General features: G+C 44.4%; 1 protein-coding gene across 2 annotated transcripts in view; it reads left to right on the top strand.

Annotated features, from left to right (window-relative positions):
• Positions 1-24,168, top strand: part of plpp3 (phospholipid phosphatase 3) — a 36,544-nt gene extending 12,376 nt beyond the window's left edge. Inside the window, exons 2-6 of one of the 2 annotated variants that reach the window (XM_036521683.1) lie at positions 5,647-5,801; positions 9,153-9,433; positions 10,691-10,748; positions 17,708-17,884; positions 23,752-24,168. In XM_036521683.1, coding sequence (XP_036377576.1) covers positions 5,647-5,801; positions 9,153-9,433; positions 10,691-10,748; positions 17,708-17,884; positions 23,752-23,880 — 800 coding nt within the window. In that variant the 3' untranslated portion in view covers positions 23,881-24,168. Of the gene's footprint in view, positions 1-5,646; positions 5,802-6,179; positions 6,338-9,152; positions 9,434-10,690; positions 10,749-17,707; positions 17,885-23,751 lie in introns of both variants that reach the window. The other variant, XM_036521682.1, reaches the window with a different exon arrangement.
• Positions 24,169-24,420: the final 252 nt, after the last annotated feature.

Below are 24,420 nucleotides of genomic sequence, written 5' to 3'. Positions count from 1 at the left end.
TCACTGGCTGAGCGGTGGTCACGTATAAACCTGCAGTTGTCACATATTCTGTCGGGAAAAGTCGTCTTGGAAAGTGCCTTGTGAATTTGTGGGTATCGGAATTCACAGGATAGATTGCTTCCCTATTAGGATGCGTATGAAGTCAGTCCTGAAGCGGTCTGCCTGAACTGCAATGGCAGTCGAGGCAGATGCATATTGCCAAGTATGGTTTAACCCCTTTAGCAGTGTGGCACCACTTGTGGCTTGCGCTGCTGTATGCCTTGAACAGGAACCTCTGCATGTGAATGCAGGGGACAGGGCAGCACAGTGCAGATTTTGAGGCCTTTGTTTCTGCTGTAGCGAGGGAGCACACGGTGCCCTTGCTCTTTCTTCCCGTTTCCCTCGTCCGTCCCAGTGTGAAGGGAAGCCAGGAGGTTACATATGGATAGGATGTTTGTCCCTGAAGCAGCTCACGCCTCAGGCCGCTGTTCCTGTCCCCACATCCCTGCTAGCGTGCGTGGCGTGATGGCCTGCGTGAGTGGGCAGCTGCCCTGGGAGAAAGTGGCAGGCGATCCCGGCTCACCTCTCGTGCCTGCGGGAGCCTCCGTGTCTGTCCACACTCCCAGCTCCCCTCCTCCAGAGAGAGAGCCCTCTCACTCAGCGCCTGATCCCTGAACCCAGGGTAATCTGTCTTCATGCTGTCAGGGTAGGATCGAGGAGGCGCGCAGCGTTAATAGACTGGCGAGGCCAACCTTTCAACCGCCCTTTCCCTCTTCCCCATTGTCCTGGGTTTTGCTGTTTGTTTTCCTCTGGAGAAAGTGTCACATGGTCACATGCAAGACCAAAAAGGATATCCTCAGTTAAACGCAATTAGAATGCCACCTCCTTCCTCACTCCCACATCGGAACCCTTTTTAGACATTTTGCCATTCAACTCCCGTTCAGGTTCATTCTAATAACTTTTTCCAATTTTTTTTCCAGCTGGTCTGGGAAAAGTTCAGTGTATTGATCCAGCAGGACAGTGCATATTCTGTCCTGACCTTTGCTTAATTTTTTAAAAGAAAGACCGACTGACTTGACTGATCATTGAGTAGGATGTTCTTGTTCAGGAAGACACATGGATTAAATCAGGGCTGTTTCAGGTGGCTCCTGCATGCAGCTGCATTTGATTACACATGATTATCTTGAAATGATTTTAATGAAACTGAGGAAAGTCAGATTTTCCACAAATTACTCTAACATTGTTATGATTTTGTATAATAAGAGATCAACAATAACTATACATTTTATAACCACATTTTATTTCCATAAAACACTGTATTCCCATTAATTCTGCTGTTTAAATAAAGTGTTGACTATACACTGGTTGGCTATTTTTGTACGTACCACTCACTCTTTGTTTGAATCTCGTGTAACAGTGGTAAAGTTTGACTTAGCAATGAAATATTTCCATCAACAGTGAAGAGGATGGGTACAAACTTTCATCTGAAAGGCCATTCCCGTGGTATCACTAGATCTCTTCACCAGGAATTTGAGGCAATTGCTTTAAGGCCACACTGCTTTGTGTCAATCATGTGATGACGGTGGCAGCACTTGAATGGCTGTTTGTAGTCACTCTTTTGTGATGTGACAACTGGTGTGCTATGGCTTCATGAGAAAGGGGTTAATCTGCACTTTTGATGGTGAACAGTTGTCTGGAATGGTTTCCACAAATGATGGTAAATTGGTGAAACAGGGAGGCATGAGAATTGGCCTTGTGCCAGGTTTTATACTACCATTTTGTGATTGGTATTACAGTACAGATGAATGGCCAAGTCAGATTTCCCCTGGATAATGAGATGAAGCTGGTCTATGCTCCCTGGAGTTTCTGTACATTGTCAGGATGCATTAGTACAACTTGCTTAATCTCTAGCCATGTAAGCTTTCCTAGTGTAACCCTAAATCCAATCACACCAGTACTCCAAAATAATCTGCACGCAAAGCTTATGATGTGCCTGGCTGCACACCTGATAGTTCGTCAGTCCTGCCTCCCTGATGGTTGTCGTAACCATGGGGCTTTTGTTGTCCAACTTAAAAATATAAGAAAACATTTCCAGATCTGGCTCTCTCCCTCTGACCCAGTCTTTTTTTATGCCTTACCTGCAGATGTTTTGTGGCACCGGAGGTCTGCACAACATCAGAGAAAGTTTATGCATTCCAACGACAGATGGACCTGATAGAGCTATGCCAAATGTTTCCAGTCTTATACTTTATATTTTAAGCTGCTATAGTGCTCTAATGACCATTGATATTTGTGGTCTTCCGAACCAGTGCACATTCCACAGACTGAGAACTGCATGGACAAAGGAGAAAAATGCATCCTATATCTGATAAACAAATACACAATTTCAGCGGTGCAGTACACAAACATTTACCACCCACTTGTGATTGTTTTTTCACAGTTGCTGTTCAGAATCCCTTATTCCCCTGGAAAGAAGCCCCAGTTGTTTTTCATTATGAGTTAATTGAAAAGCCAGTTTGGAAAGCTCAATGGGCAGATGAACTGTCTATGCAAAGTAAACCCAATGCTCCTGGGAAACCATAAATAAAACTTTCAACCCCCTCTATTTGAAGACTCATTGTGAGTGGGGACATTTTATTTATTTGGTATCTTCTAAGATTATGAAAATAAACTTGTGTTTTAGTATGTGCTTGAGGTGAACCAATCATGGTGATCATGCAAATCCTCAGATTTGAACTTTCTCATGGTAGTTAGGTATTTCTTATTGATAAATGTCAAGAGTTTCATTTTGACTCTTTTGAAAATGCAGGAATTGGTTAAATACCGTTGAGGGTAATTTGAATATGACCTGTTATTTGTGCTTTCCCGCTCTTGGCCTTTTGAAGATGAATAATGGAATCTTTAGTTGTCAATGTATGCTTTGTATTTCCGTGTCACAATGCAGGAGTTCTCCTGAATGTAGGTCCATTGAGGTTTTTTTTTTTTAATTTGGCCTTTTTTAATTCACTGTGCTTAGCAGGCCTTTTTAACCTGCCCAGCCCAGCTCTTTCTTTTCCTCTCCTATGGTTTCTGTCTCCTTTTTACAAATGCTCCCTCATTCCCCAAATTGGGGAGGTGACAGTGCCTACCCTCACACATTCCCTCTGCAAAAAATTAGCATTTGCACAGTTATTTGCATTCTCTCCCCTGGACGTGCGTCCGCGGTTGCATTTTGCGCAAGCTGGCTCTCTTTTCGCCTATGGCTCAAAGGGCCTTGTTGTTTTCTGCTTTGGTTGGGGGTGGTATGGGGGGAATCTCAGCATGCCACGCTGCTCTCATGGAGATGGCATGGAGGGCAAAACAATGTTCCCCTGGCAGAGCGGAGCCTGTGAGCTGGGGAAGTGGGCACGGACAGAGAGGCTTTTGTAAACAGGCCGACGCAGCGTGGAAAAGAGGGCCAAGCTTGTCCCCCCTGGCCACTGGGCTTGTCTTTTTTAAAAGCCCATTCAGGCTTTGTTGGGCCGCAGCACTCTCTCTATTGCACAGTAGAACCCGGAATGGCCTCTTTATCCCGGTGTGGAACAGAGACCAAGTCCACCCTTTGGTTCTGTGTGCTTCTGCCCCACTTACATTCTCAAGCTGGTTTATAATTCATTTAAGTTGGTTACCGAGGGCAAAGCCCCGTCGGAGCAGTTTTCACATGTGCTAAACCAAGGCTGCCTTTTCAGCACCCTTCATTTGCATCATAATCTGCCAGTGCAAATTGTGCTACTGTGAGTGGAATTTCTTATTCTCTGTCTCATGAGGGCTTTCCAGCTTAGAGCTATTTACTCTCCGGCTCTCTGGAAGTCTTCACATGGATCTGCCGGAGATCTGTATGGAATGCCCAAATGGTATTAAGGTCTGTTCAGATGCTCATCTTTCTCACTCTGTCAGATAAAGATCAAATGATATAAAATTACCATGAGGAAGGAGTGATTTCTGGCCTGATGTTTGGAAACTAACAGTGGGCATAACTCCCATCAGTCACTGGGCTGGGTTTGATGTGACCTCACATGATAGTCTGTGTTTCGCTGAATGTCCTCTGGCTGCCCATAGCCTCAGTCTGCCCTTTTCATTGTATTCCCCAGCTAAACCAATGTGGCCTGTTCTTCGGTGCAAGAGTGAGAGCCCTCACAACATGCCCCCCCCCCCCCCCGCCCCTCCCACCTCCTTATTAATCCCCCTGGTTTCCGGGCCTTTCTCAATCCCATTGCTTCAAAGTTCCGGCCTTTATTTGTGCAGGTGTCTACCCAGTGATGTAGACGATGCTTGAGAAGTGCTCGCCAGCTGTTCAAATCGCAGAGAAAAAGAAAACAGAATGTTAACCTCTTATTGATAGAAAATACCTGAGGCAGCGATAATTCAGCAGTCTGTATATGCCTCAACATCCCTCAGAGGCTCTGTAGGGCTTTCCAGTGGAGTCTCAGAATGTGCTGTTACAGTTACCCCAGACAGTTATATTAATGGCCATATATTAGAAACTGGTGTTGGTTAACCTGTCGTAAGTGTTGTTGTTTTTCCATTCTTTTATTATAGAGTATTTATATTCTACAATAAAAAAATCTAGTGAAATCTATATCTTTAGTATTGCAAATGTTTGGAGATGGGGGACTCAACAATTGTCTGCTTTATTGTTATGACTGTGATTGTATAAATAAGTAAAGGTCTTTATCTGCTGCAGTATATAGGTAAGGTTTGAAGATTGGAAAGTGTCCCTGGGAACCACTCCTTTTAAACATCCGGTGTAGTTTAAGGTGGATCTGTCCTGTGAGTATATGGAGTGTCAGCCACTCTGCCTCTGGCCCAGCAGCCATTTGAGCCAGTAACATGAGATTGTGGTAGCTGTTCTTCAAAGATGGCCCTGTTTATTTTTGAGAGCAAGGCTTGGATCAGGCGCCTAGGGGTGCAGTTTCGGGTTACCTCTCTTTCTAACCGCATGTAAACCAAGCACCCCCTTCAAAATTCCCCTTGGAAAAAAAGTTCACAATTTTGGGTGGCCAGTGAAAATGTAGCTTTGTTTTTCTTGGTATTCACAAGTTTTACAATTCTTCAAGGGAGAGTTTGAAAGTTCTAACCACAATTTAAGCTCTGTGTTTACATAGCTTTGATTCAGAAATTATATTTATTTTCTCTCTGACTGAGAGTTGGTGACAGCTGATGTGTGTGTTGCTGGTGGTGTGGTGAAGCCATTTTGGTTCTACTCGCAGATTGTCAGATTTTCTGTATGTTTAAGTTTTAAGATGGAAAAGATTATTACAAGAGATCTGATTAATCCAAAAAGTATAATATGCAAGTGTTTTTCAGAGTGTTGATTCTACAATTTTTTTGGTTAAAGCTATCTTAAAAGAGAGGGTGAGAAATTTAGTTTACTACAAGCTATTCTTATTATCATCACAGAGGCGCAGAAGTCATGCCAGGGAATGGTAGCAAAAAAAAGTGTGTATACCTGGTGAACTTTTATTGTAAATCATAATGACTTGTTTCTTTGTTTATGTTTTGAAAATATGGATTTTGTCAAAAAAAGCAGAAAAGTGTTGAAAAGACAGAGGCCCAATGTGTATCCACAGTCCTGTTTGCCAGTGGGTGGAGGGTACAGGTAGGTACTCGCGGCACGTGGGCTGACCCCAGTGTTGTCTGTTTGTGCAGTCATGTTCCCCTCCATCATGACGCACAAGTCTTCCATCCAGCCCTACCAGCGCGGCTTCTACTGCAGTGACGACAGCATCCGCTACTCTTTTAAGAAAAGCACCGTCCCCTCCGCGGTGCTGCTGGCTGTGGGGCTCCTTCTGCCCGTCACCTCTGTAAGTCCTCCACGGTACAGCTGCTCCGGCGGAACATGGGGGAAGGAAGGGGGGTGTCCGCGTGTCCCGCTGTCCCCAAAAGATCCCCCTTGAAACCCCGGGGGCCATTCCAATAGTGACTTAATACAATGGTCACTCTCACCGACCCTCAGTTAGAAATTTCAGGTTGCGAATGGGTCACTGAGCCTTAAAGGATTAAGATTGGCTGCTTCAGGGGAACAGAAGAAACGGTGAAGCGGATCACACACACCCCCCCTCCCCAAGTCCCCATGTTGCCAGGCCGCCCTGCGCTGTGCCCCCTGTGTGCACTCCTGTGTTTGTGTCCCTGTTACTGACCTGAAACCTTTGTGTCTCTTCTTCCTCTTTGTCTCGCTGTAGCTGGCCTGCCTTTCCTGATTATTGAAACTAGCACTATCAAGCCCTACCAGCGCGGGTTTTACTGCAGCGACGAGTCCATCAAGTACCCGTACAAAAACGGAGACACCATAAGCGATGCTGTGCTTTGCGCCGCTGGCATTCTTATTGCCATTCTTTCTGTAAGTCTTTTTCTTTTCAATATATTTCACAAACTCAGTCTTTTAAAATACATATATATATAGAGAGCAACTATATATATATACACACACATATATAATATATATAATATATTATATATATGGAAATACTGGCCAAAACCCCAAAAGCAGGGGATGCAGAAAAAAAGACAATTGATATTGTGATGTTGTTTACCTTTTGTAAATCTATTCCTTTTCTTTATGAAAAGCATGTACTCTTTGGTGCTGCTTATGTGTCAGTCTTTGAAGAGTTGGTCTTTTTCATTTTTATTGTTATGCTGTAAGCTTCATTAATTGCTCAGTTTGGCTGTTATCTGGGGTATGTCTCGTGCTTTTGTGGTTTCCCCCTTTCATTGTTTGGGTTCCATGTTGTTCCGTGTTATTTTTTTTTCTTTTGTCAATTAATCCCTCGTGTTGCTGTCACATTCCATCATCTTCACTAAAACAGAGGAGGCAGGACATTAATAGACATTTCAAAGATCAATGCAGCTGCTCAGTAGAGCCCACTTTCCAGTGTGGCTGGAAGTTTCATAAATAGCGTACATGCCGACCACTTGTCAATGTCCTTAAATGCAGGTTTGACCTTGAGTGAAACTGGGCAGGGGAAACAAAGCCCAAGTTGACTGCAGTTGAAGAAGCAGAAAGGTTGGCAGAGTGTGCCCGTTCTGCAGGACACCCCAGTGTGCCCGCATGTGGAACATTCCCAGAGTGCACTTGACTGCCAATGCGTTCACATGCCACCCCAGAGCTTGGCTTCCTGACACTGAGGCCTTTCAGATGTGAGAATCTCAGCCCTTTTGAGGCTTTCAATGGTGCGAAGCCCTGAAACCCATTCAATAGCAAGAACTGGGTTTTTGTAGTAGGAATTCCTCAAAGCTCCGATTTCATGTTGCTGAATTTGTCACTCTTCAAGGAATCGGGCAGACATGAGAGATTGCAGGAATGTGGGAATCATGGCCAGAGATCTCCCAGACCTATGTAATTATGGTTGACATATTGGATGTTGCTTGGATATGATAATTGTTGGAGGGACTTGTGATGCATGGAACAGATTAAAAACCACGCTGTTAAACTGAGATTAAAACTGGCAGTACACTTTAAGTCAGAGAAAAAAGACAGCTCCTATAAGCCCTCCATTCTCAAAAACAAGTCTATGGCCCCGTATACAGCTTTGCAGTGATGTGTGTCGTTTCCATTGTGGAAAAAATGACATAGAGTCACATGGATGCTTGATAGTAGGTGTCTGTCGAAAGAAGAGAAGAGCTGAGAGCACTTGTGTGGTGGTTTACTACAGCTGTTCAGAACCCGGCAAGTCCTCTGTGTTTCTGGGTAGAGCATCCCACCTCAGGCATCAGATTCCACTCGCTTTGAAGTGTCAGGATACAAAGCTACTGCAGAGATCCCAAAACCCCAGACAGTTTATAGGTGTGACTCCTTGTGAGAAAAAAAAAAACAAAAAAAAAACCAAAACGAAACAGCAAAGTGCCTCAAATGGCGTCTCACTGCTGCTGGTGGAGAGCAGACACGTCTCACCAGCTCAGCGTTTCTCCTTATCAAAACCAGGAGTGTCGAGTCTACTCGTGCCCCGTGGTTGGGAGCCGCACAGCTGCAGCGAATTAACGGCGTCTCCCCTCTCTCTGTTTATCCCGGCGAGGCGCTCTCTGCGCTGCTCGCCCGACAGCTCTTGTCTACACTCGTGAGTGGCAGGCAGTTGTGGCGCAGAACCAGGGCAAAAGTGAGGGAGGGGTATACAAATAATGAGAGTTAAAATATACACTTTCCACGGCGAAGCAGCTCTGAGCACAGTTCGCCAGTGTGGACTCCACGTCACTTGTGCGAAGCCCTTTAGAGCATCGACAAGTGATAATAACCGAATCTGTGACACTGTCTTCAGTGTACATCTCAAGATGAAGGGCATGTGCATGTATATGCTATATGTGCTGGAATGTGTAGATGGGGGTGGTGGAGTGCACTGGAGCCCTTGTATCAGAGATGAAACGCCCGAAGACTCAGCAGTGGTCTAGCAAATATTATCTCAAGCTTGACCAAGAAGTGGAGGAGCACACTGGATCTTTGTTGAAGCCTGCTGGGGTCCGGGGAGATGTCCCTAGTGATCTGTGTGATTGGCACTTCCATGTTTCACCTGGGATTGGCCGCAGGCCTCCTGCTGGAACAGTGTGGTTCAGTATTTCTGCTGCAGCTTGGCTTAGATGGGGCCACACTGCATGGCTTTCTTAGACTGCCAACTGTTTAGGCCGCAGTTATTTACACGGGTGGTTACGTCCTCAGCATCTTCTTAAGTATTACATATGAACATCTTTGGATGATTAATAAGGGAACACATTTGTTTTTTTCTGATTGACGTACTGAAATAAAACTCCCTCATACATTTTTCTTTATTGTCACTCCTGCGTGCAGCAAGAGATCAGACCATTCCATTCAACACTTCCATATGTGTCCTGTCACCACACTAAACCTGCTTTTTTGGCGTACCGCATTGTCACCTCTACATTGTCACCATTTAACCTCACTAAGGATTTCCTACACAGGCAAGGCAGGCCATGCTCATCTGTGTTTTTACATCTGTCTTTTCCATCCTCCTCAATGTTGTGTCTCTCTGTGCGACAGCCAACATGCAGTCTTGAGGTGTCTTGGATTGCATGTGGTAGAATGATTTACGAGACTGGCACATCCACCTGCTGTTTTTAGAGCATCATAACATTATTTATAAGAAGGAATGGCCAGGAGCCAGAGACCTCTTCATTGTCAATTTCTGCACTCTTCCTAACTTGTCCAGATCGTCATTGGGGAATGCTACAGGATTCACTACCTGAATGAGGGCTCCAAGTCCTTCATCGGCAACCCTTATGTGTCCGCCCTCTACAAGCAAGTCGGTGTCTTCATCTTTGGCTGTGCCGTCAGCCAGTCCTTCACGGACATTGCAAAGGTTTCAGTAGGCCGCATGCGCCCACACTTCCTGGAGGTGTGCAAGCCGGACTTCTCAACCATCAACTGCAGCATGGGCTACATCACGGAGTATACATGCCAAGGGATAGAGAGCAAAGTGACGGAGGCCAGGTATGTTTGTGTGAGAGATGCCAGTTAACCCTCATTAGTGCTTACAGCCCCATCATCTGGTTTCATCTAATCACATCTAGTACAATTGCAGTTGTAATTGTATCCCAGTATCCTTAATTGTACCCTTAGACTTTGGCTCTTGAGCACAGAATATTTACTGTAATGAGAATCTCTTCCAAGCTGGCTCTGAAACAGGATCTTGATGTAATCATTGTCTCCTCTGCCTAATAATAACTAAAACCAAGTGCTACAGCGTTGAATATGAGATGAAACCACCTTTTGGAATCTCTTTATGATTATTGTGCACTATGTACAGATTTCTTACTATGTGGAAAACCTGACTACATTTTCAGTTGTTTAGTAGCTGTGTTATGGTCACTTGCCTTTAGGCAGCCAGTCATTTTTCACTCGCTGTCCTTGTTTTACACTCAGGCCTCATTGAGATTGCCCCATTAGGCAAATGATCTGTCTATCAGTTACTTCGCTACAAGAAGCCCCTTACATCTATGACACATTTTCGGTGTTACCGGATTGATTTACTAAAAGTGTGTAAAGTTGTTTTGATTCACTCCACTCTTTCAAAATTCACCTCCTTGCACACCAAGCCACCAGGGTAATGGGAGCCACTGTATGCTAAGGTTTAATAAGTTGCGGCGGGTGTCCTTTGGCATTTCTGTTCTAAGATAATAAATGGCAAGTGCTCCTCGGCTAACTGGTTAATTACCAAACAAATAAACAGGGAGCAACTAGCCAAGCAGAAATTGCAGAGTATTAGTCCAAGAGGGGCTCTCAGATGAACTGTAATGTGGTCAGATTTATCATTTCCAGTACGATTTGGAATACTCAGGTGGATGTTTTGCTTTTTCTTTTGTACTGAGTTTCTTTTTAAGGTAAAAAACAGTTCCTGAAATTGAAGTGTCTTGTGTTAACAATGTTAGAAAATGAACATTAATGGATGCAAATGTTTAATGTAGTCAAATTTAATGCAATTTCAAAAATGAATTTGTTATATTAATTGATTCATCGCTCATGCTTGCAGAATATTATAGAAGAACAATGCCCATTGACTGCATTAACTCTATTTCAAAGTCTTTGCATTAGGTTAAGTACATTGCATAGTCTAAATGCAGGTCAGTGAGGGTTATGGAATCTGAAGCTATATAAAATAATATACAGTGAATTCTGGGACTAAACAGCATCATAGTACTGCTCCCTGCATATCCATTTATGGATTTTGTTTTTTTTTTCTCTTTACAGAAAATCTTTCTTCTCAGGCCACGCCTCCTTCTCCATGTACACTATGCTCTACCTGGCGGTGAGTACACGCTCATTCCTTACACATGTAAAACACACACAAACACACACGCATGCGCACACTCCTATGCAGGGTCATAAAATTCCAATCTCTCTGAAAGGTGTATGCAACTAAGCTTTTGGGCATATGTTCCTGTTATTTGACACCAGCCCTTCATTTTTTCCCATTTTATTGGATGGCCAGCAACAGGGAGGCCACTTGGGAAGTAGGTGGATCTGTGATGGGTTGGCAGGCTGTAAACCAGCACAGAAGTCCAGCACTGTTACAGAGATTTTTGAAGCATTATTTTTTGTCAGCTTATCTTCCTAGCTGCCTGTCGGATGCACCCCACTTGCTGTGTTTTCAGCAGCTGGAGGACATTTACTTCATCTCCCCTCCACCTGTTGTAAAGCAGGTCTCAGACAGACCACTCATAAGCCCTGTGCTTCAAACATCCGCTAATTAAGAGCCCCTTCTCCCACTACTTCTTACTCATGCCTTGGGAGTTTCCACAACATCTCCCCGTCAGGCCTGCGTTTGGAAGGCCGGAGGGCAGAGACCGTGGGTGGCCTCGTCTGTCATCTCACTCCTTCCGCTACTAGATCCATATTCTCCCCCACACACACCCTTCCTTCCACACTGGCCCAGATGAAGGGGTCCAGGGACAGGGGGCTTTCATTTTCATTTGTCACCAGATGAGGCCAGCTGTTCATTCTTCATATTGGAGTGTCATGTGAGAGCACAGGACACTTGCCAGGCGCTTAATGTGGAAAAAACTGGGAAGCATTGATGTGACCATTCAGTGCCTCAGTCAGGAAAAGAAGAAGAAAAAAAATTAAAATAAATAAATAAACAAATAACTGCACTGAATAGAGTCCCAGGAAATATAACTGCTGACCCATGTGAGCAATTGCAGTTTAGCTAAGAATGCATTTTATTATTTAACAGTCAAACTCTGTTTGATACCAAGGATATTCATGCAGTCCTCTACATTTCTGCAAAGGTTTGTGAGATTTAGAAACTTAAAAATTCATACCATTCACAGAATTAAAAAGCTACTAATTGGGTGACAGCAGCAACAGGATTACCATATGGATGCCATATGGTAGTTATGGCCATATGTGTAAAGCAGATAGAATAATGCTATTAAAACAATACCATCTATACCATCTATGTATGCATTTGGGGTGACTGACCACCTGAATACAGAAGCAATATAATTTGACCCAGTAGTTCTGGAATTGGACTAGAGCTGTGAGGAGCACGAAGACCACAACAAACCTGCTTGCTTTCTGTCTTTTTCTTTCTCACACACACTTACACACACACACACACACACACACACAACAACCATCTATGATGTGTGATTTATAAGCCTCCCACACTCTCAAGCCTGAGGGAGCTCTCCTGCTGTGCTCAGCTGGTGTACAGACCTCATGCCTGCTATAAGTCAAACTACACATTCCCCTCTCCAAACCCCATCTCTTCAGTTAGCCGTGTGACTCAAGCCTCGGTCCTCACAGACGCTGACATGCCCTATTGTTCTATGCCCACGAATACTGACTCCAGCTTGTGGTGTAACCAGTGCCCCACAGATAGTATCTTTAGGGGTGAGTGACACCCCTGAAGATGTTCTGAAGTGCTGACAGCAGGGGACACTAAATTGAAGGCCATTTTCACTCTCTGACTGTAATTACAAAGAAAGAGTCAGAATAACTTGCAGGCTAATGTAGGCAGTCTCTATCTGTTAAGTCTCTATCTGTATAGTACCTGGCTGTCTCTCTTCCTTAGGACTAGGCAGCAGCCATTGTCTCTTATGTAAGGAAAGACACTGAAAGTAGTGTCTTTCGGATAACTGGCAAGCAAAGGATGTAATCCCACCAATGAAACTGATGTGCCATATGGAGAACTTTTACCCCTCACAGGTCCCTTATTGTTAAACATCACTTGCTTTGAATCTGGAAATATCCCTTATATGGAGCAGACGGTTGTGCTGGATTTTCCATATCACCAGTCAGATCAACCCACTCGGCCTCTATTCGATTTATTGTTGTGTTTTTTTCTTTTTGTTGGTGTCAGATTAGAGCTTAATTCATTGATCTCTGTGATGTAGGCAAGAACATTGAAAATTGTGACTAACAAGGGCATATCCCCTCAACGAAAGAAGACTTTGATCTACAGCTTTGTGTCTAGTTTATGGGAATCCCCATGCTTGTTGCGAATGCCGTTTCCAGTAGGCCATGATAAGGATGATGTCAGTGGGCTGTGTGGTGAGCGAGGCCTTGTAGAGTGGGTATTTCCCAGCCTCACTGTAACCTCCTCGCAGACAGCTCTCCATTACAGCAGATGGCTTCTGGTTTGGCTGGGGGTGCCTCCAGAGTGCCTCGACCGCACGGTGACACGCGAGCCATGGCCAAGCTTTCCAGCACACCACAGGCAAGAACAGGAGGAGATTTTGGACGGCGGGTTCAGTGTGGTAAAGTGCTACGCTTGCAGAAAGCAAAAAGGCGGAGAGGAGCTAACAACACACACAGAAAAGCACATACAAAACAAACAGAATGTCTGAACAGCGAGGAAGAGCATCTAACTATGGGCACTGCGCTGTAGAAGGAAAGTCCTATGTGGAACTGTAACAATACGTTCACCTTACCTATAGTAGATCATACCAAAAATGTACAGATGACTAAAATGTCTAAACATTGTCGATATCAAACACCCGTATTCCCTTTTACAGAAAGTACAGACATTGAATGGAAGCAGTGAAGGAGTGATACATCCCACTGCTGCTTAGTTCTGAGGATCTATGGCCTCTCCACTCTGTTGCTGGCTGATGCTCCCTATCTGTTGCAGGGGGCTTTTTTCCTAATTAGATCTGATAGTACTCTACTCCACTCCCCTCTATGGAAGGTATGAAAAGAAGGTTGCTGGAGGACAAATGTTATCTCTTCAGCTGTCTGTAAAAATACTCTTTGTCTTAAACAGGTGGGGGTCAAAGTTGGGGGTGGGGGCAGGCAAGGTGCCAGGGCTGCAGGGAGGAGAGGATAAGGGTATCAGCAATACTTTGTCTGCCACTCTGAGCTCTTAAGATAGAGGCCAAGGAGCGTCTGAAGCCTCTACTTTGATTGATGTGGCATTCATAACTGCTCTCTTTTTCAGCTTTTAAGATTACCTTCAATGGGGGCTCATATGGAAGTGTTTCCTTTATCAGTCACTAAATGCCTCTGGGTAAAGTAACTTTCCCTTCTAGGCTCTGCATTAAAAGCCCAGTAGAGGACGTCAGGAGACACACAGTGTTTAGATATGTCCAGATGCTCTTAGCTGTTTATGCCTTACAGTCAATGTGATTCTTGGCAGTCCACCTTGTGCACTTTTAACTTAGCTTTGTTGAAACATTGCTCCATTATTTTACTGAGTGATTAAGTGGTGGCACCACTTCCCTGCAATGACTTTTACAGTAATTTCATACTCTTCTACCCTGCCAATGAGAGGATCCACATTATGCTAATGGATATATTATGGCCGAGCATTCCATGACCTTCATGTGCAGTTCAACTAAATGACTTTGCAACTTTCCTTTTGTTTGGGTAATGATAGTTGAATGCATTTGATTGACTAAACCAAAGTCTGCATCGCTCTTGAGCCTCACCCACTGAGCTGAGACCATAGGCTGTGATGTGGCATAGCTTGCCCCGCCTCCTCCACAGAACCCCTCCCCCTCTGCCTCCAGCCAGCGCTAACGGGCCACTGTTTGAAGTATCAACACCATCTCGACAAATACGTCGCCCCCAAGCCCTGTTTGTTTTGTGGCCTGTTGTTTATGTAAGTTAGGATAAAAAAACAACATTCCAGGCATTGTGCAGCATTGTGTAACATATGCTGGAGGGAGAGAGACAGAGAGGGGCCCGCCCAATACCACAGGGCCTCACTGTGGACTGTCCATCTCTCTAATGGAGGAAAATGGAGAGGGAGGCCTGGTGGAGCAGGTATCATTGATCTCTTAGGGCTGTCGTGGAAACAGATCCAGTACAAGCACATGACATCATTTTTGGAGGAGGCTTTCTGTGTCAAATGAGAACACTGTTTACATAAGCCATGGAGTTTTTGCAATTTGAAATTAGATGTATTGTTCTTCAAAACAAACCAATATGTGCATTCTAGAATGATTTGTTCTCACCGCAAGCAGGCATTGTCTTTATGGATTGCGTGAATCATGTGAGTAAAACTGACTGTTGTGAGAAAGCTGCTTCCCTTTGTTACATACCTGACAATTATCACTCTGATGAGTCACTAGGATTTAACACAAAGACTTAACTTAAAAAACCCCAACCACAAAGTATCGGCCTGGTTTTGCATTGCTTCGATTTCCGTATTTCATGTGCAGTTCAAGAAATACTTTATTTATGGGTTTGTTTTCATCTTTCTGTGGGACTGCTGGCATCTGTAATTGTTGCTGGAGGGAAAGAACACCAAGTAATTGTAACCAATTGCTTTGGTGAAACAGTTGTTTTCGTATTTAGTGCTGCCAGACAGGAAGTCAGAGTGGAGCAGAGTAAGAGTCCTTTCACATATCCCATCATGATTCGAATGTGCCTGTTTCAGCTCAGAATGAAAGTACTGGGCTCCATTGGAAACCCAAGTGAATTGGAGGCTTTGGATTCCTAGCCGTCTCTTGGAGGGGTGGACTGACCCCTGAAATGAATTCTGCAGCTAAGATATTTGGAGTAGGAAGCCCACCTTCCGCATAGAAAGTACTAAGTTGCCCTGGCAGCATTCTGCTGAAACACATGTATGAAAAAAGTGCACACAGAGCGTGATTTTTGCATAGTTCCTCTGTTTTGGGCCGTATTTTGGGTCCTGTTTTTCACCTGAAGAAGCAATCTGCCCTAAGCGAGCTGACCCCTCAGGAACTGCATGCTTCCAAATGGCATTCAGGCATTCAAATGCAGTCCAACATGGAAACTAAAGGTATATCAACAAATGTATCGCATTTAACCAATGTGGAACCAACGCAATTTCTCACACAGTTTTCACTTCAGAGTCATGCGGTGATTGGCTTTGATAAGAATTTGAACGCCATCTTCGAAAAGCCTGATTCAAGTCTGATTCACAGGAATCATGGTGTTCACAGAAAAACAAGGAGAGAATCAGTGACAGTGCTGGAATTAAATCCTGTTTCCAGTTATACTGCACACTAATTCAAGTCTCATTGCAGTCTTTATATGATACAAACCGGCTCCAATTCTAGGATGGAATAGAAATTTCTTTGATTTGGAATGGACCTCTAATCTAATCGACACACTTCTTTTGTCGGGCCCCTGTAAATAAGTCGATAAGAGACATAATGTTGGTCATGGCAGAAGGCCAGGGAGATCCCCTGAGATGGATAAGGACATGGCTGTGGCCGCTGAGTCAAGGAATGGTAAGGGTTGTTAGGGTTTTTTTCTATGCCCATTAAAATGTAAAATGTCTGAGAATAAGTCTGCATCCTGGCAACAGGTTAAGCCATTTTGTCTGGGATTAAGAGGCTTAGAAGTATAAGCATAGCGTCTCGCACTCATGCATGTACTTTGACTGGGGTCACGGCTGGTAAAACCATTATGAAGTACCTGATTGGCGCAGCATTTGATGTGCAGGTCGAAGATGGGCGGGGTGGCTGTGTGTGATATCCTGTGGAGGCTCAAACAAAACAATGAAGCTACCAAACACAGTGATTCACACCCTTTTCCGATCTATACCTGAGAATAGATTCTGAGGAAGTGCATATACAAAACATCCCTGGGAGGAATTCCTTCCTAAAAACAATGATGATGATTGCTGATAACGTTCATTCCAGGAAGTTTGATTTGACCCTGTCCACACCTTTACTGGAAATACGACCATCGTGGTCGTTTTGGGGGGTATTTTTAAGTGTGCTGATTATTCTGTCAGTGGGGGTTAGGGGTGTGACCTCGTGCCCCTCTGTGTTCCAACCCCCCACCCTCTCATACAGGAAAGCCAGGCCAGTGCATGGCAATAGGTTTTCTGAGGAGGAGAATAAACACAGGAAGTACATGGGTCCCTGTTTGACCTTGGTGTGAGCTCAGGGTGTCTGGATTCCTGTCTCGCCACTTTACTAGAGATGGGGGCCTGGGAGTTCAGGTCCATCAGCATAAACAACATTTACTGTTGGACTGTTTTCTTTTTCTTTGGTTTGAAACATGTCCCCACCATGCTGTCAGTGTTCTAAGTGGAGAAAATGTGGCAATTTCATTTCTTTTACACTTGTGTTTATACAGAGAATGAGGAGTGCGTTTTGAAAGGGTGTTGAAAATGGACTAGTGTGTATATTTTTCTCCTCTTACAGTGACTTTGGTATTTGTACAGCTGTAGCGTGAATATTTGTTGGAACCACAAGACTGTCATCCCTTCCTCTTGCTTTCTGGTTTCAAGTTCATCATCATGCTGGAGAAGTGTGTACTTGGGGAGAAATAACAGTGGCCTTTCCCACAGGTGTGGGGTGAACAAGTTCAAGAGAGAGATCTGAATGTATTGTGTTCAGTGCTCATTACTAGTTTCTGTTACAGTGCCCAAATTCTATCCCCATTCCCCACTAAGATTTCCCCAAAGTAGTTTTCCCCAGCTGAAATATTGCACATTTGTCATTTTTTAACAACACGGCAACCAATGAGATCTCAGAGTTTATTTGTGCTCATTACATTGCATTGCAATACAAGCTGTGCTTGGCACGTGTCCTTATACAGGATTACTTGCATAGCTTGTTTCTACACACTAACCAATTGTACAACTGGATATGCACTGAAACAATTCCGTTTAAGTACCTTTCTCAAAATGAAAGCGTCTGTGTCACCCCAAGGATTTGAACCTGCAGTCTCCATGCAGCATGGATCACTTCACACTGCTGTCTGGACTCAAGCGTTATTGAAGAGAACATGCTAACTGTTCATACCTGACACCATGTTTCTCTTCTTCCTCCTCCACAGTTCTACCTGCAGTCCCGGTTCACGTGGCGCGGTGCCCGCCTGCTGCGCCCACTGCTGCAGTTCACCCTTCTCATGATGGCCTTCTACACTGGCTTGTCCCGCGTCTCTGACCACAAGCACCACCCCACCGACGTCCTGGCAGGGTTTGCACAGGGAGCCCTGGTGGCCTACTGCATAGTAAGTTCTGCCTCCCAAAATTCTTGACAGGTTGTTCAAGTCAGCTTTGTCACTCCACAAGTATTGTGAAAAGAAGATGCAAAACATCTGTAGTTAATGCTCCAGTGATTTTTACGGCATGTTGTTCACTTTGTATCTGACCTATATACTCCAAATTTTACAAGCCCTCATTTTCAGGAAGTCTATCGTTCTCAGACAACAGAGCATCCATTAAATCAGCTCCCTTTTCCTAGAATCAGTTTTAAGTGTGTATCAGTGGTTGTCTGGAAAACCCAGCAGTTGGGTTCAGGCCAGATAATCTCACATTAAAAAAAGGACATTAAGTGGTGTTTTATTCTTTTTTTGTGAAGGGAGGACAGTTGATCGTAAGCAGGCTGGAGCTGGTAGTGAACCATAAAATATCACTGGATTCGAATCAAGTCATTCTCAGACCCACCCTCCTCTCCCCGTGTTCCCTTTCCTCTGTGGAATTGTGCTGCCAGCAGAGCGGAAAAAAATGTGATTCCTCATAATGAACTACGGATTGCCTGGAGCCACTCTGCAGATCTCAAGGAGCACACAGCCCCCTCAGCAGGATGTCAGTGCACACACACACAGACACACGCACACACTTCCATGCGCGCACACACACACACACACACATATGCAGAGACGAAAACAAATCTGTGAATTTGACACTTACCGTCTTGGTTTCTGCCAGATGACTTCTGCAGTAACCATAACAGCAGTGGGCTGGGTGACGCCAGGGAAAATTGAAGCACAAAAAAAAAAAAACAGAATTTACTTTGTGAAGCAGAAGGATGCTGTTAATTATTTTGAGGCCTTTTTTATTTGGCTGCTTCTCTCTGGCAGCTCGGCAGGCTGCTGCCCACCATTGCAGGAGCCCTTTGGAAAGCAGACAGCAGACCTCAGAGGCCCCCTGCTCTCTTGTGCGGGCCTGCAAACAAACGTGGAAATTGTTCGTTCCATAAAATAAGTGTTTTCACAGAGGATTTCTACATGGCTGCCAGGCCTTGGCACAGCTACTGTCACTGTGCTCCCAGGTTGTGTTCTGGGCAGCTCTTGGCTCACGTACCTCTTTCGGCTCTGATACTCAGCGCACGTTGCTGGAGTCTGCAGGACCGGGTTTCATCACGCAAATTACCCCTGACAATGCCCCTCCTCCTCAGCACTAGGAACACCTAGCATAGATTTTCAGAGCCTTTCATCTGTTATTTTTCTGGAGATTTTCTTGTCTTACAGGCATTGAAGAGCAAATGCTATTGAGCAAGTGGTCTCGGAGGCAATACTTTTTGTTAAGGGGATGTTTTTTCCTCTTTACATGGTAGAAACATTACTTGTTTTGTTATTTAAATACAATAAACTATATGACAATAAAATATAGTTTATTGTATTTACCCTCATGTGTACCCTGTATTTTAGTAATTTATGCTCTGCCTGCCAGACGAGCTCCTGATGGGTTGCCATATTGTAATTTTTGTTGGATCAGTTGTGGATTGGGGGCCTTCCTTAAAGGCTGCAGTACAAGATAGGTATGGATTCAGACTTATGCATCTGCTGTATCAGAGCTGGACTGCTCTGACCTTTCTGTTTGGCATATCATTAGAACACTTTTATAATTTTCGCATCATGGGGATTCGTGCTTTAATCATGGTCTTCTTGGGCTTTCAAGGGCAATTATGGCATCAAATAAATTGTTACACAACTACCTCCAGAGAGGAATGCAGCAAAGTAGGCTTTTTGGCAGGAGGGGCGAGTGTTCTTGTTTGTCTATTTGTTTTTAGATTCCTTCTGGTCCCTGAAGTGCACAACACACTTTCTCACATGATCATTGGTCCTCCAGAGCAGCACACCCAATATATCCAGGCACAGTCGGCTTGGTTTTATGGAGCTTGGAAGCCTTCTGGCCCCCCCTCTCTCCACTGTCCCAACCAAAAAATCAAGCAAAATGCACATCTGTGAATACTTAGGGAGCGCAATTAAAATATCTTTAATAACCCCAGTTCAGAAGTGGCCTTTTGGGAGATCGCATAGCCTGGGTTGTTGGAGAAGCACACCCAAAGCTAAAGTACAATACATCACACTTGGAAGCAGAGCATGTCAGTTCTTTGAAGGCACCCAGGGTTGGTCATTATTTATTGTCACAGAGGGATGGCCGAACTCCACCTCTTTCTCTATTAATGTAAATGGCAAAGAAGCGCACATAGTACAGCTGTGAAAGTTTCAGTCATCCACGCGTTAGTCCTGCAGGAATATCGTATATGTTAAAGCGTAACGCATTGTGAATTGACAGTATGTTGCAGCTGGTGATTACAGCAGTTATTGGTAATCATGATTGAGAATCATTGTAACCAGGGTCTTCACATTCTCTCACTCACTGGTCTCCATCCTGTCTCAGACTGCATTCCCAAGTCTCATGAGTTATTGAGAGCTCACTGCATGCAAAAATTGCTTAGTGTGCTGCACTGCTGTCCCATCCACATGCTGACCGAAATGACAGGGGTCCAGGATCTTGGTCAATGTTGATAGATCTACACTTGTGAGAGCGGAACCCTGTGAGTTAAACAGGAACCGTCTTGATTTCTTAAACCTGCTATGAAGTCTCGGGTCCTGTCCTGTTTCCTGCTCTGGGTGGACTGCCCTTCAGATAGATGGCACACATTTGCGCATGTGATGTAGGCCAGAGGGTACGAGGTGGGACGAGACTGTTTGCTAATTCTGATGGGCTCTTCCTGCTGCGCCACAGACAAGGCCAAGCATGAGGAAGCAGCTGCGAAAGAACACTAAAGTGACTTTTCCTCTCCTCCCAGACTGTGGCTGTGAAGCCCTTAACTTTTTTTGTGCTTTTCTGACCTTGTTCATCACATGGTTCCTTGGGAGAGCAGGGGTCATTGTCAATCTCCGGTGTTAAGTATACGGTCCTCCCAAGATAAGCGTCGCCCGGTTAAGTGGTTCTGGATTAGTTTCTTTCCAAAGTAGTCATTAATGTGTCCCATCTCAAGTTAAGCCCATGATTGTATATTGTTGTTGTTGTTGTTCTAAATATTTTATGATCTACTTATTTCTTTCTTTTACTGTCAGACCTCATGGGAATGTTTGAACCATAAGCCAGAAAAAATGTAAACTCTGGGATTAAAAAAATAAAATAAATATTTTCATGTATTATTAAGCTCTCCAGATGTTACATATCACGCAAATTGCCGACATGAGTTGATTCTTGTAGCCACTTGCATATGTGCTCCAGTGCATTGAGAAAACATTCAGCCTGTGTTTGCCCTGGTGGAGGTCCTTCCCTGCCAGCCTGCCTGGTCTGAGAGTGGGGATGGATTCATTGCAGCTCCGTGGACCCACCTTCCTTTTCTCACCAACTCTGAGAGGGAAAAAAGGGGAGCAAGGCCTGTCCCAGATCTGGCCTGTTCTGAATAACATTTGAAATGGCTCGTCAGGGGTGTTTCATCCTTGCCAAAGGCTTTTCATTGAAAGCTAGTGCTGAGATGTTTAAATACTTGGAAAATGTCTTGCCTCTTCATGGTGAAGTTTTAAGCTGGAAGCCCCTGTCCTTGTCCTATTTGCTCTTTCTGCATTTAAGTAAAAGCAAACAGCTTGAAAGCGTCTTTTTCACACTGCAATTTCCGTGCCTGACTCAGTGCCTCTATGAGTCAGATGCTATAAAACCTAACTTTTAAAGAGTTCCATCTGCAAGTTGGTCTTGATCAAGCTCTAAAATTCATCAACAGGAGATTTATTTATTTTATTAAATTCCTTTTTTTGGCTTTACAAAAGACACGGTGAGCTCACATTATTAGGCAATTCCAGCAGGTCTCCCTACTGTGCTCTACTGGTCGGTGTTCTTAGAACACACTTTTCCTTACATGGTCCCTTTCCTTATACTCTCCCCTTTCCAATGGGAGAGAGATCTTCTCTCTGTTCAGCTATTTCTATGACACGGTAGAATGAAAAGGAGGGCTCAAATAAGGGATGGACAGTTTCATCAGTTTTTCCACGGGATGTGATCATCTTCAGCAATTGCACTAGGGCATGGTGAGTGACTGATACTGGGGAGAGTTAGAGACTGTTCCCTGAACTTAGACCATGACTTTCCCTACTGTCGAACTTCCAACAAGGAGCCCAGACTCGCAGTTCCCCCTCCTGTTGCTGACTGTGCATTCCCAACACAATGGGTTCTGCAGCTAGGGGAAGACTGCATTTCGCATGGCAGGTTATGACACGGGAAGTACCCCCCTGCTACGATAAGGAGTTCAGAGGTTACTGTTTCTGTCACGAGTCAGCCTCTTGTGTGAGGCAATGGTGTCCTGATCTCATCCTGGTTTGATATCAGCCATTGCTCATGCTAAAGGTTTCTTCAAGCCAGAATTGCACTGCTTATCTGATATTGAATGAGAGGGTCCCTTATTCTTCTGCTCCTAATGAGACCACATCAAATGTTTCCACAGAATGGCAGAGTCTTTAAGAATGAGAGGATCCCTCATATTTCAGCCATCACATCATGCTGCAAAAGGTCACCAGTAAATGCCATGATCTTATTCCATAGAACGGGCCTCCAGCCTACAGACAATTCATTAGGCATTTCTTCAGACAGCTTTTTAGCAGTCTCACCCAATCAGCTGTCCTGCCTCACATTAAGGCATTGTCTTATAGTGCTAGTGGAGAATATGAGCACCCCCTACCCTGCTGTTACGAGTGTTCAGTAATTCTCCTGGTATTGAAAGCCATGACTAACAAGGGGGTGCATTCATTTGGTCCCAAGCTCTTCCCTCATAACAGGAAATGGAATGCCTTTTTTTAGCCTGCTCTTTTGTGACAGGCAGCGGGTGCTGGTCAGCTCTACTGTGACAGTGAAGCAGGAAACCTGATTGGCGAGCTTGAGCCTGCCATCCAAAATATTTTGTGTGCTTCCGCTGTTGTCCCCAGCACGTAGTAAACAGGGTCACTCTAGGCACGCGTGGTGGGGGAATCTATTATTTCAGACTAAAATACATCTCAGCTGTTGACCATGGCTGGCTGACACTAAAAGGATACAGAAGGCCCATGTTGCCAAGATCGTTCATCACGCCCCAGCTTCCAGACTCTACTTTTGTCTCGCCAAAGCAGGGAGAGGACACCCAGCATGACCATATGCGTCCAGTCCTGTTCCAGTTCATTTTTTTTTTCTATTCATAATGCTCAGTAACTTAATAGTTAATTAAGATAGATGACAGTTGATGACAGTTAACCAGGTAACCTTAATGCATTCAGTGGTTTCTTGAGTTTCTTGGAGGAAGTCGTAAGGTTCCTGACAAGGACTGTTTCCATGGGCCCATTTCCGTTTTACCACTCCCTGCTAAACTGGCCCCTACATCCTGTTTCACCAATGATGTCATTAAAGCTCAGGAAAAGTTGCCTTTCTGTATCTTTTCCTCTTTCCCTGCTACCACACCAGGCACAAGTGACCTCATACTGTCGACTCTGGAGTGAGAAATTTTGTTATTTAAACATATGACTTATTATTGTGTATGAGTCACATGCTGATTTACTTAAACGTAACTTACTCAAGTGTGACTGTGCAGTCAGGGCAAGTTAAGTACGTCTAGTGTAAGTGTGAGAAGTGGGGAAGATGCTGCGAACAGTCACTTCCTGCCCATTGTGTTCGGTAAGGGTAGCCAAGTAGATTGGGATACTCACACCTCACTTGTCATTTAATTGTCCTTTAGTAACAGGAAATTGTGACTCATCTTGTGTGCCTTGGTGTCTGAACAAGACAAGACATTTGTGTAGTTCATCAAAACTGGAATAATTTCTGACACCTCTGTGACTGTAATGGGAAATGGTCTGAAATGTAACCTCTGGTGCCTTCTTGTGTCTCCTAGGTCTTTTACGTGTCTGACCTCTTCAAGCCCAAAGCCAAGACAGCCACACCTCCACCATCCCCCATCAAGAAGGAGCTGCTCCCCTCTGCGGATATTATAGAGAGGAACAACCATCATAACATGGTGTGAGGGAGCCCTGCCCAGACAATCTGAACCACACAAAGGACAGACACCTGTGACCATTGACCAGCAACCACCCTGCTGCTCACCCTTCTCATCTGACAGTAGAATGTAGGGAAGAGAGACCGTTTATTCTTGCTATTATTTTATTTTATTTTTTTTTGATTTTCAGTTGAGCCCATCCTAGAGAAGAAAAAAAAGCTAAATGCAAAAAACCTGAATGTGTGGAGTTTTGAGCCTCTAACTACTTTTTTGTAGATTCACTTGGAATGGATTTCTCTGTGACTCGAGAGAAATAACCACACATTGGGGTGGGGGGTGGAGGGGTGGGGGTGGGTAGGGGTGCTTAAGAAAAAAGAATGACAAAGAAAAAGTGAAAGGGTGGATAGAATGTGTGCCTGGACTCAGTCCTTTCTGAGACTGCACAAGTTTCACCCTCTCCTTCTCTGTGGCCTTTCTTCATATAGGACAACAAATTCCTTAGTAATAGGAATGATATTTTTCCTGCAATATAACTAGCACAGATATATTAACAATATAAAAATAACT

Source organism: Megalops cyprinoides, chromosome 2 (assembly GCF_013368585.1).
Source record: "Megalops cyprinoides isolate fMegCyp1 chromosome 2, fMegCyp1.pri, whole genome shotgun sequence".
Taxonomy (NCBI): Eukaryota; Metazoa; Chordata; class Actinopteri; order Elopiformes; family Megalopidae; genus Megalops; species Megalops cyprinoides.
The sequence above is the reverse complement of the archived record's forward strand: the minus strand, read 5'-3'. Positions and strand labels throughout refer to the sequence as shown.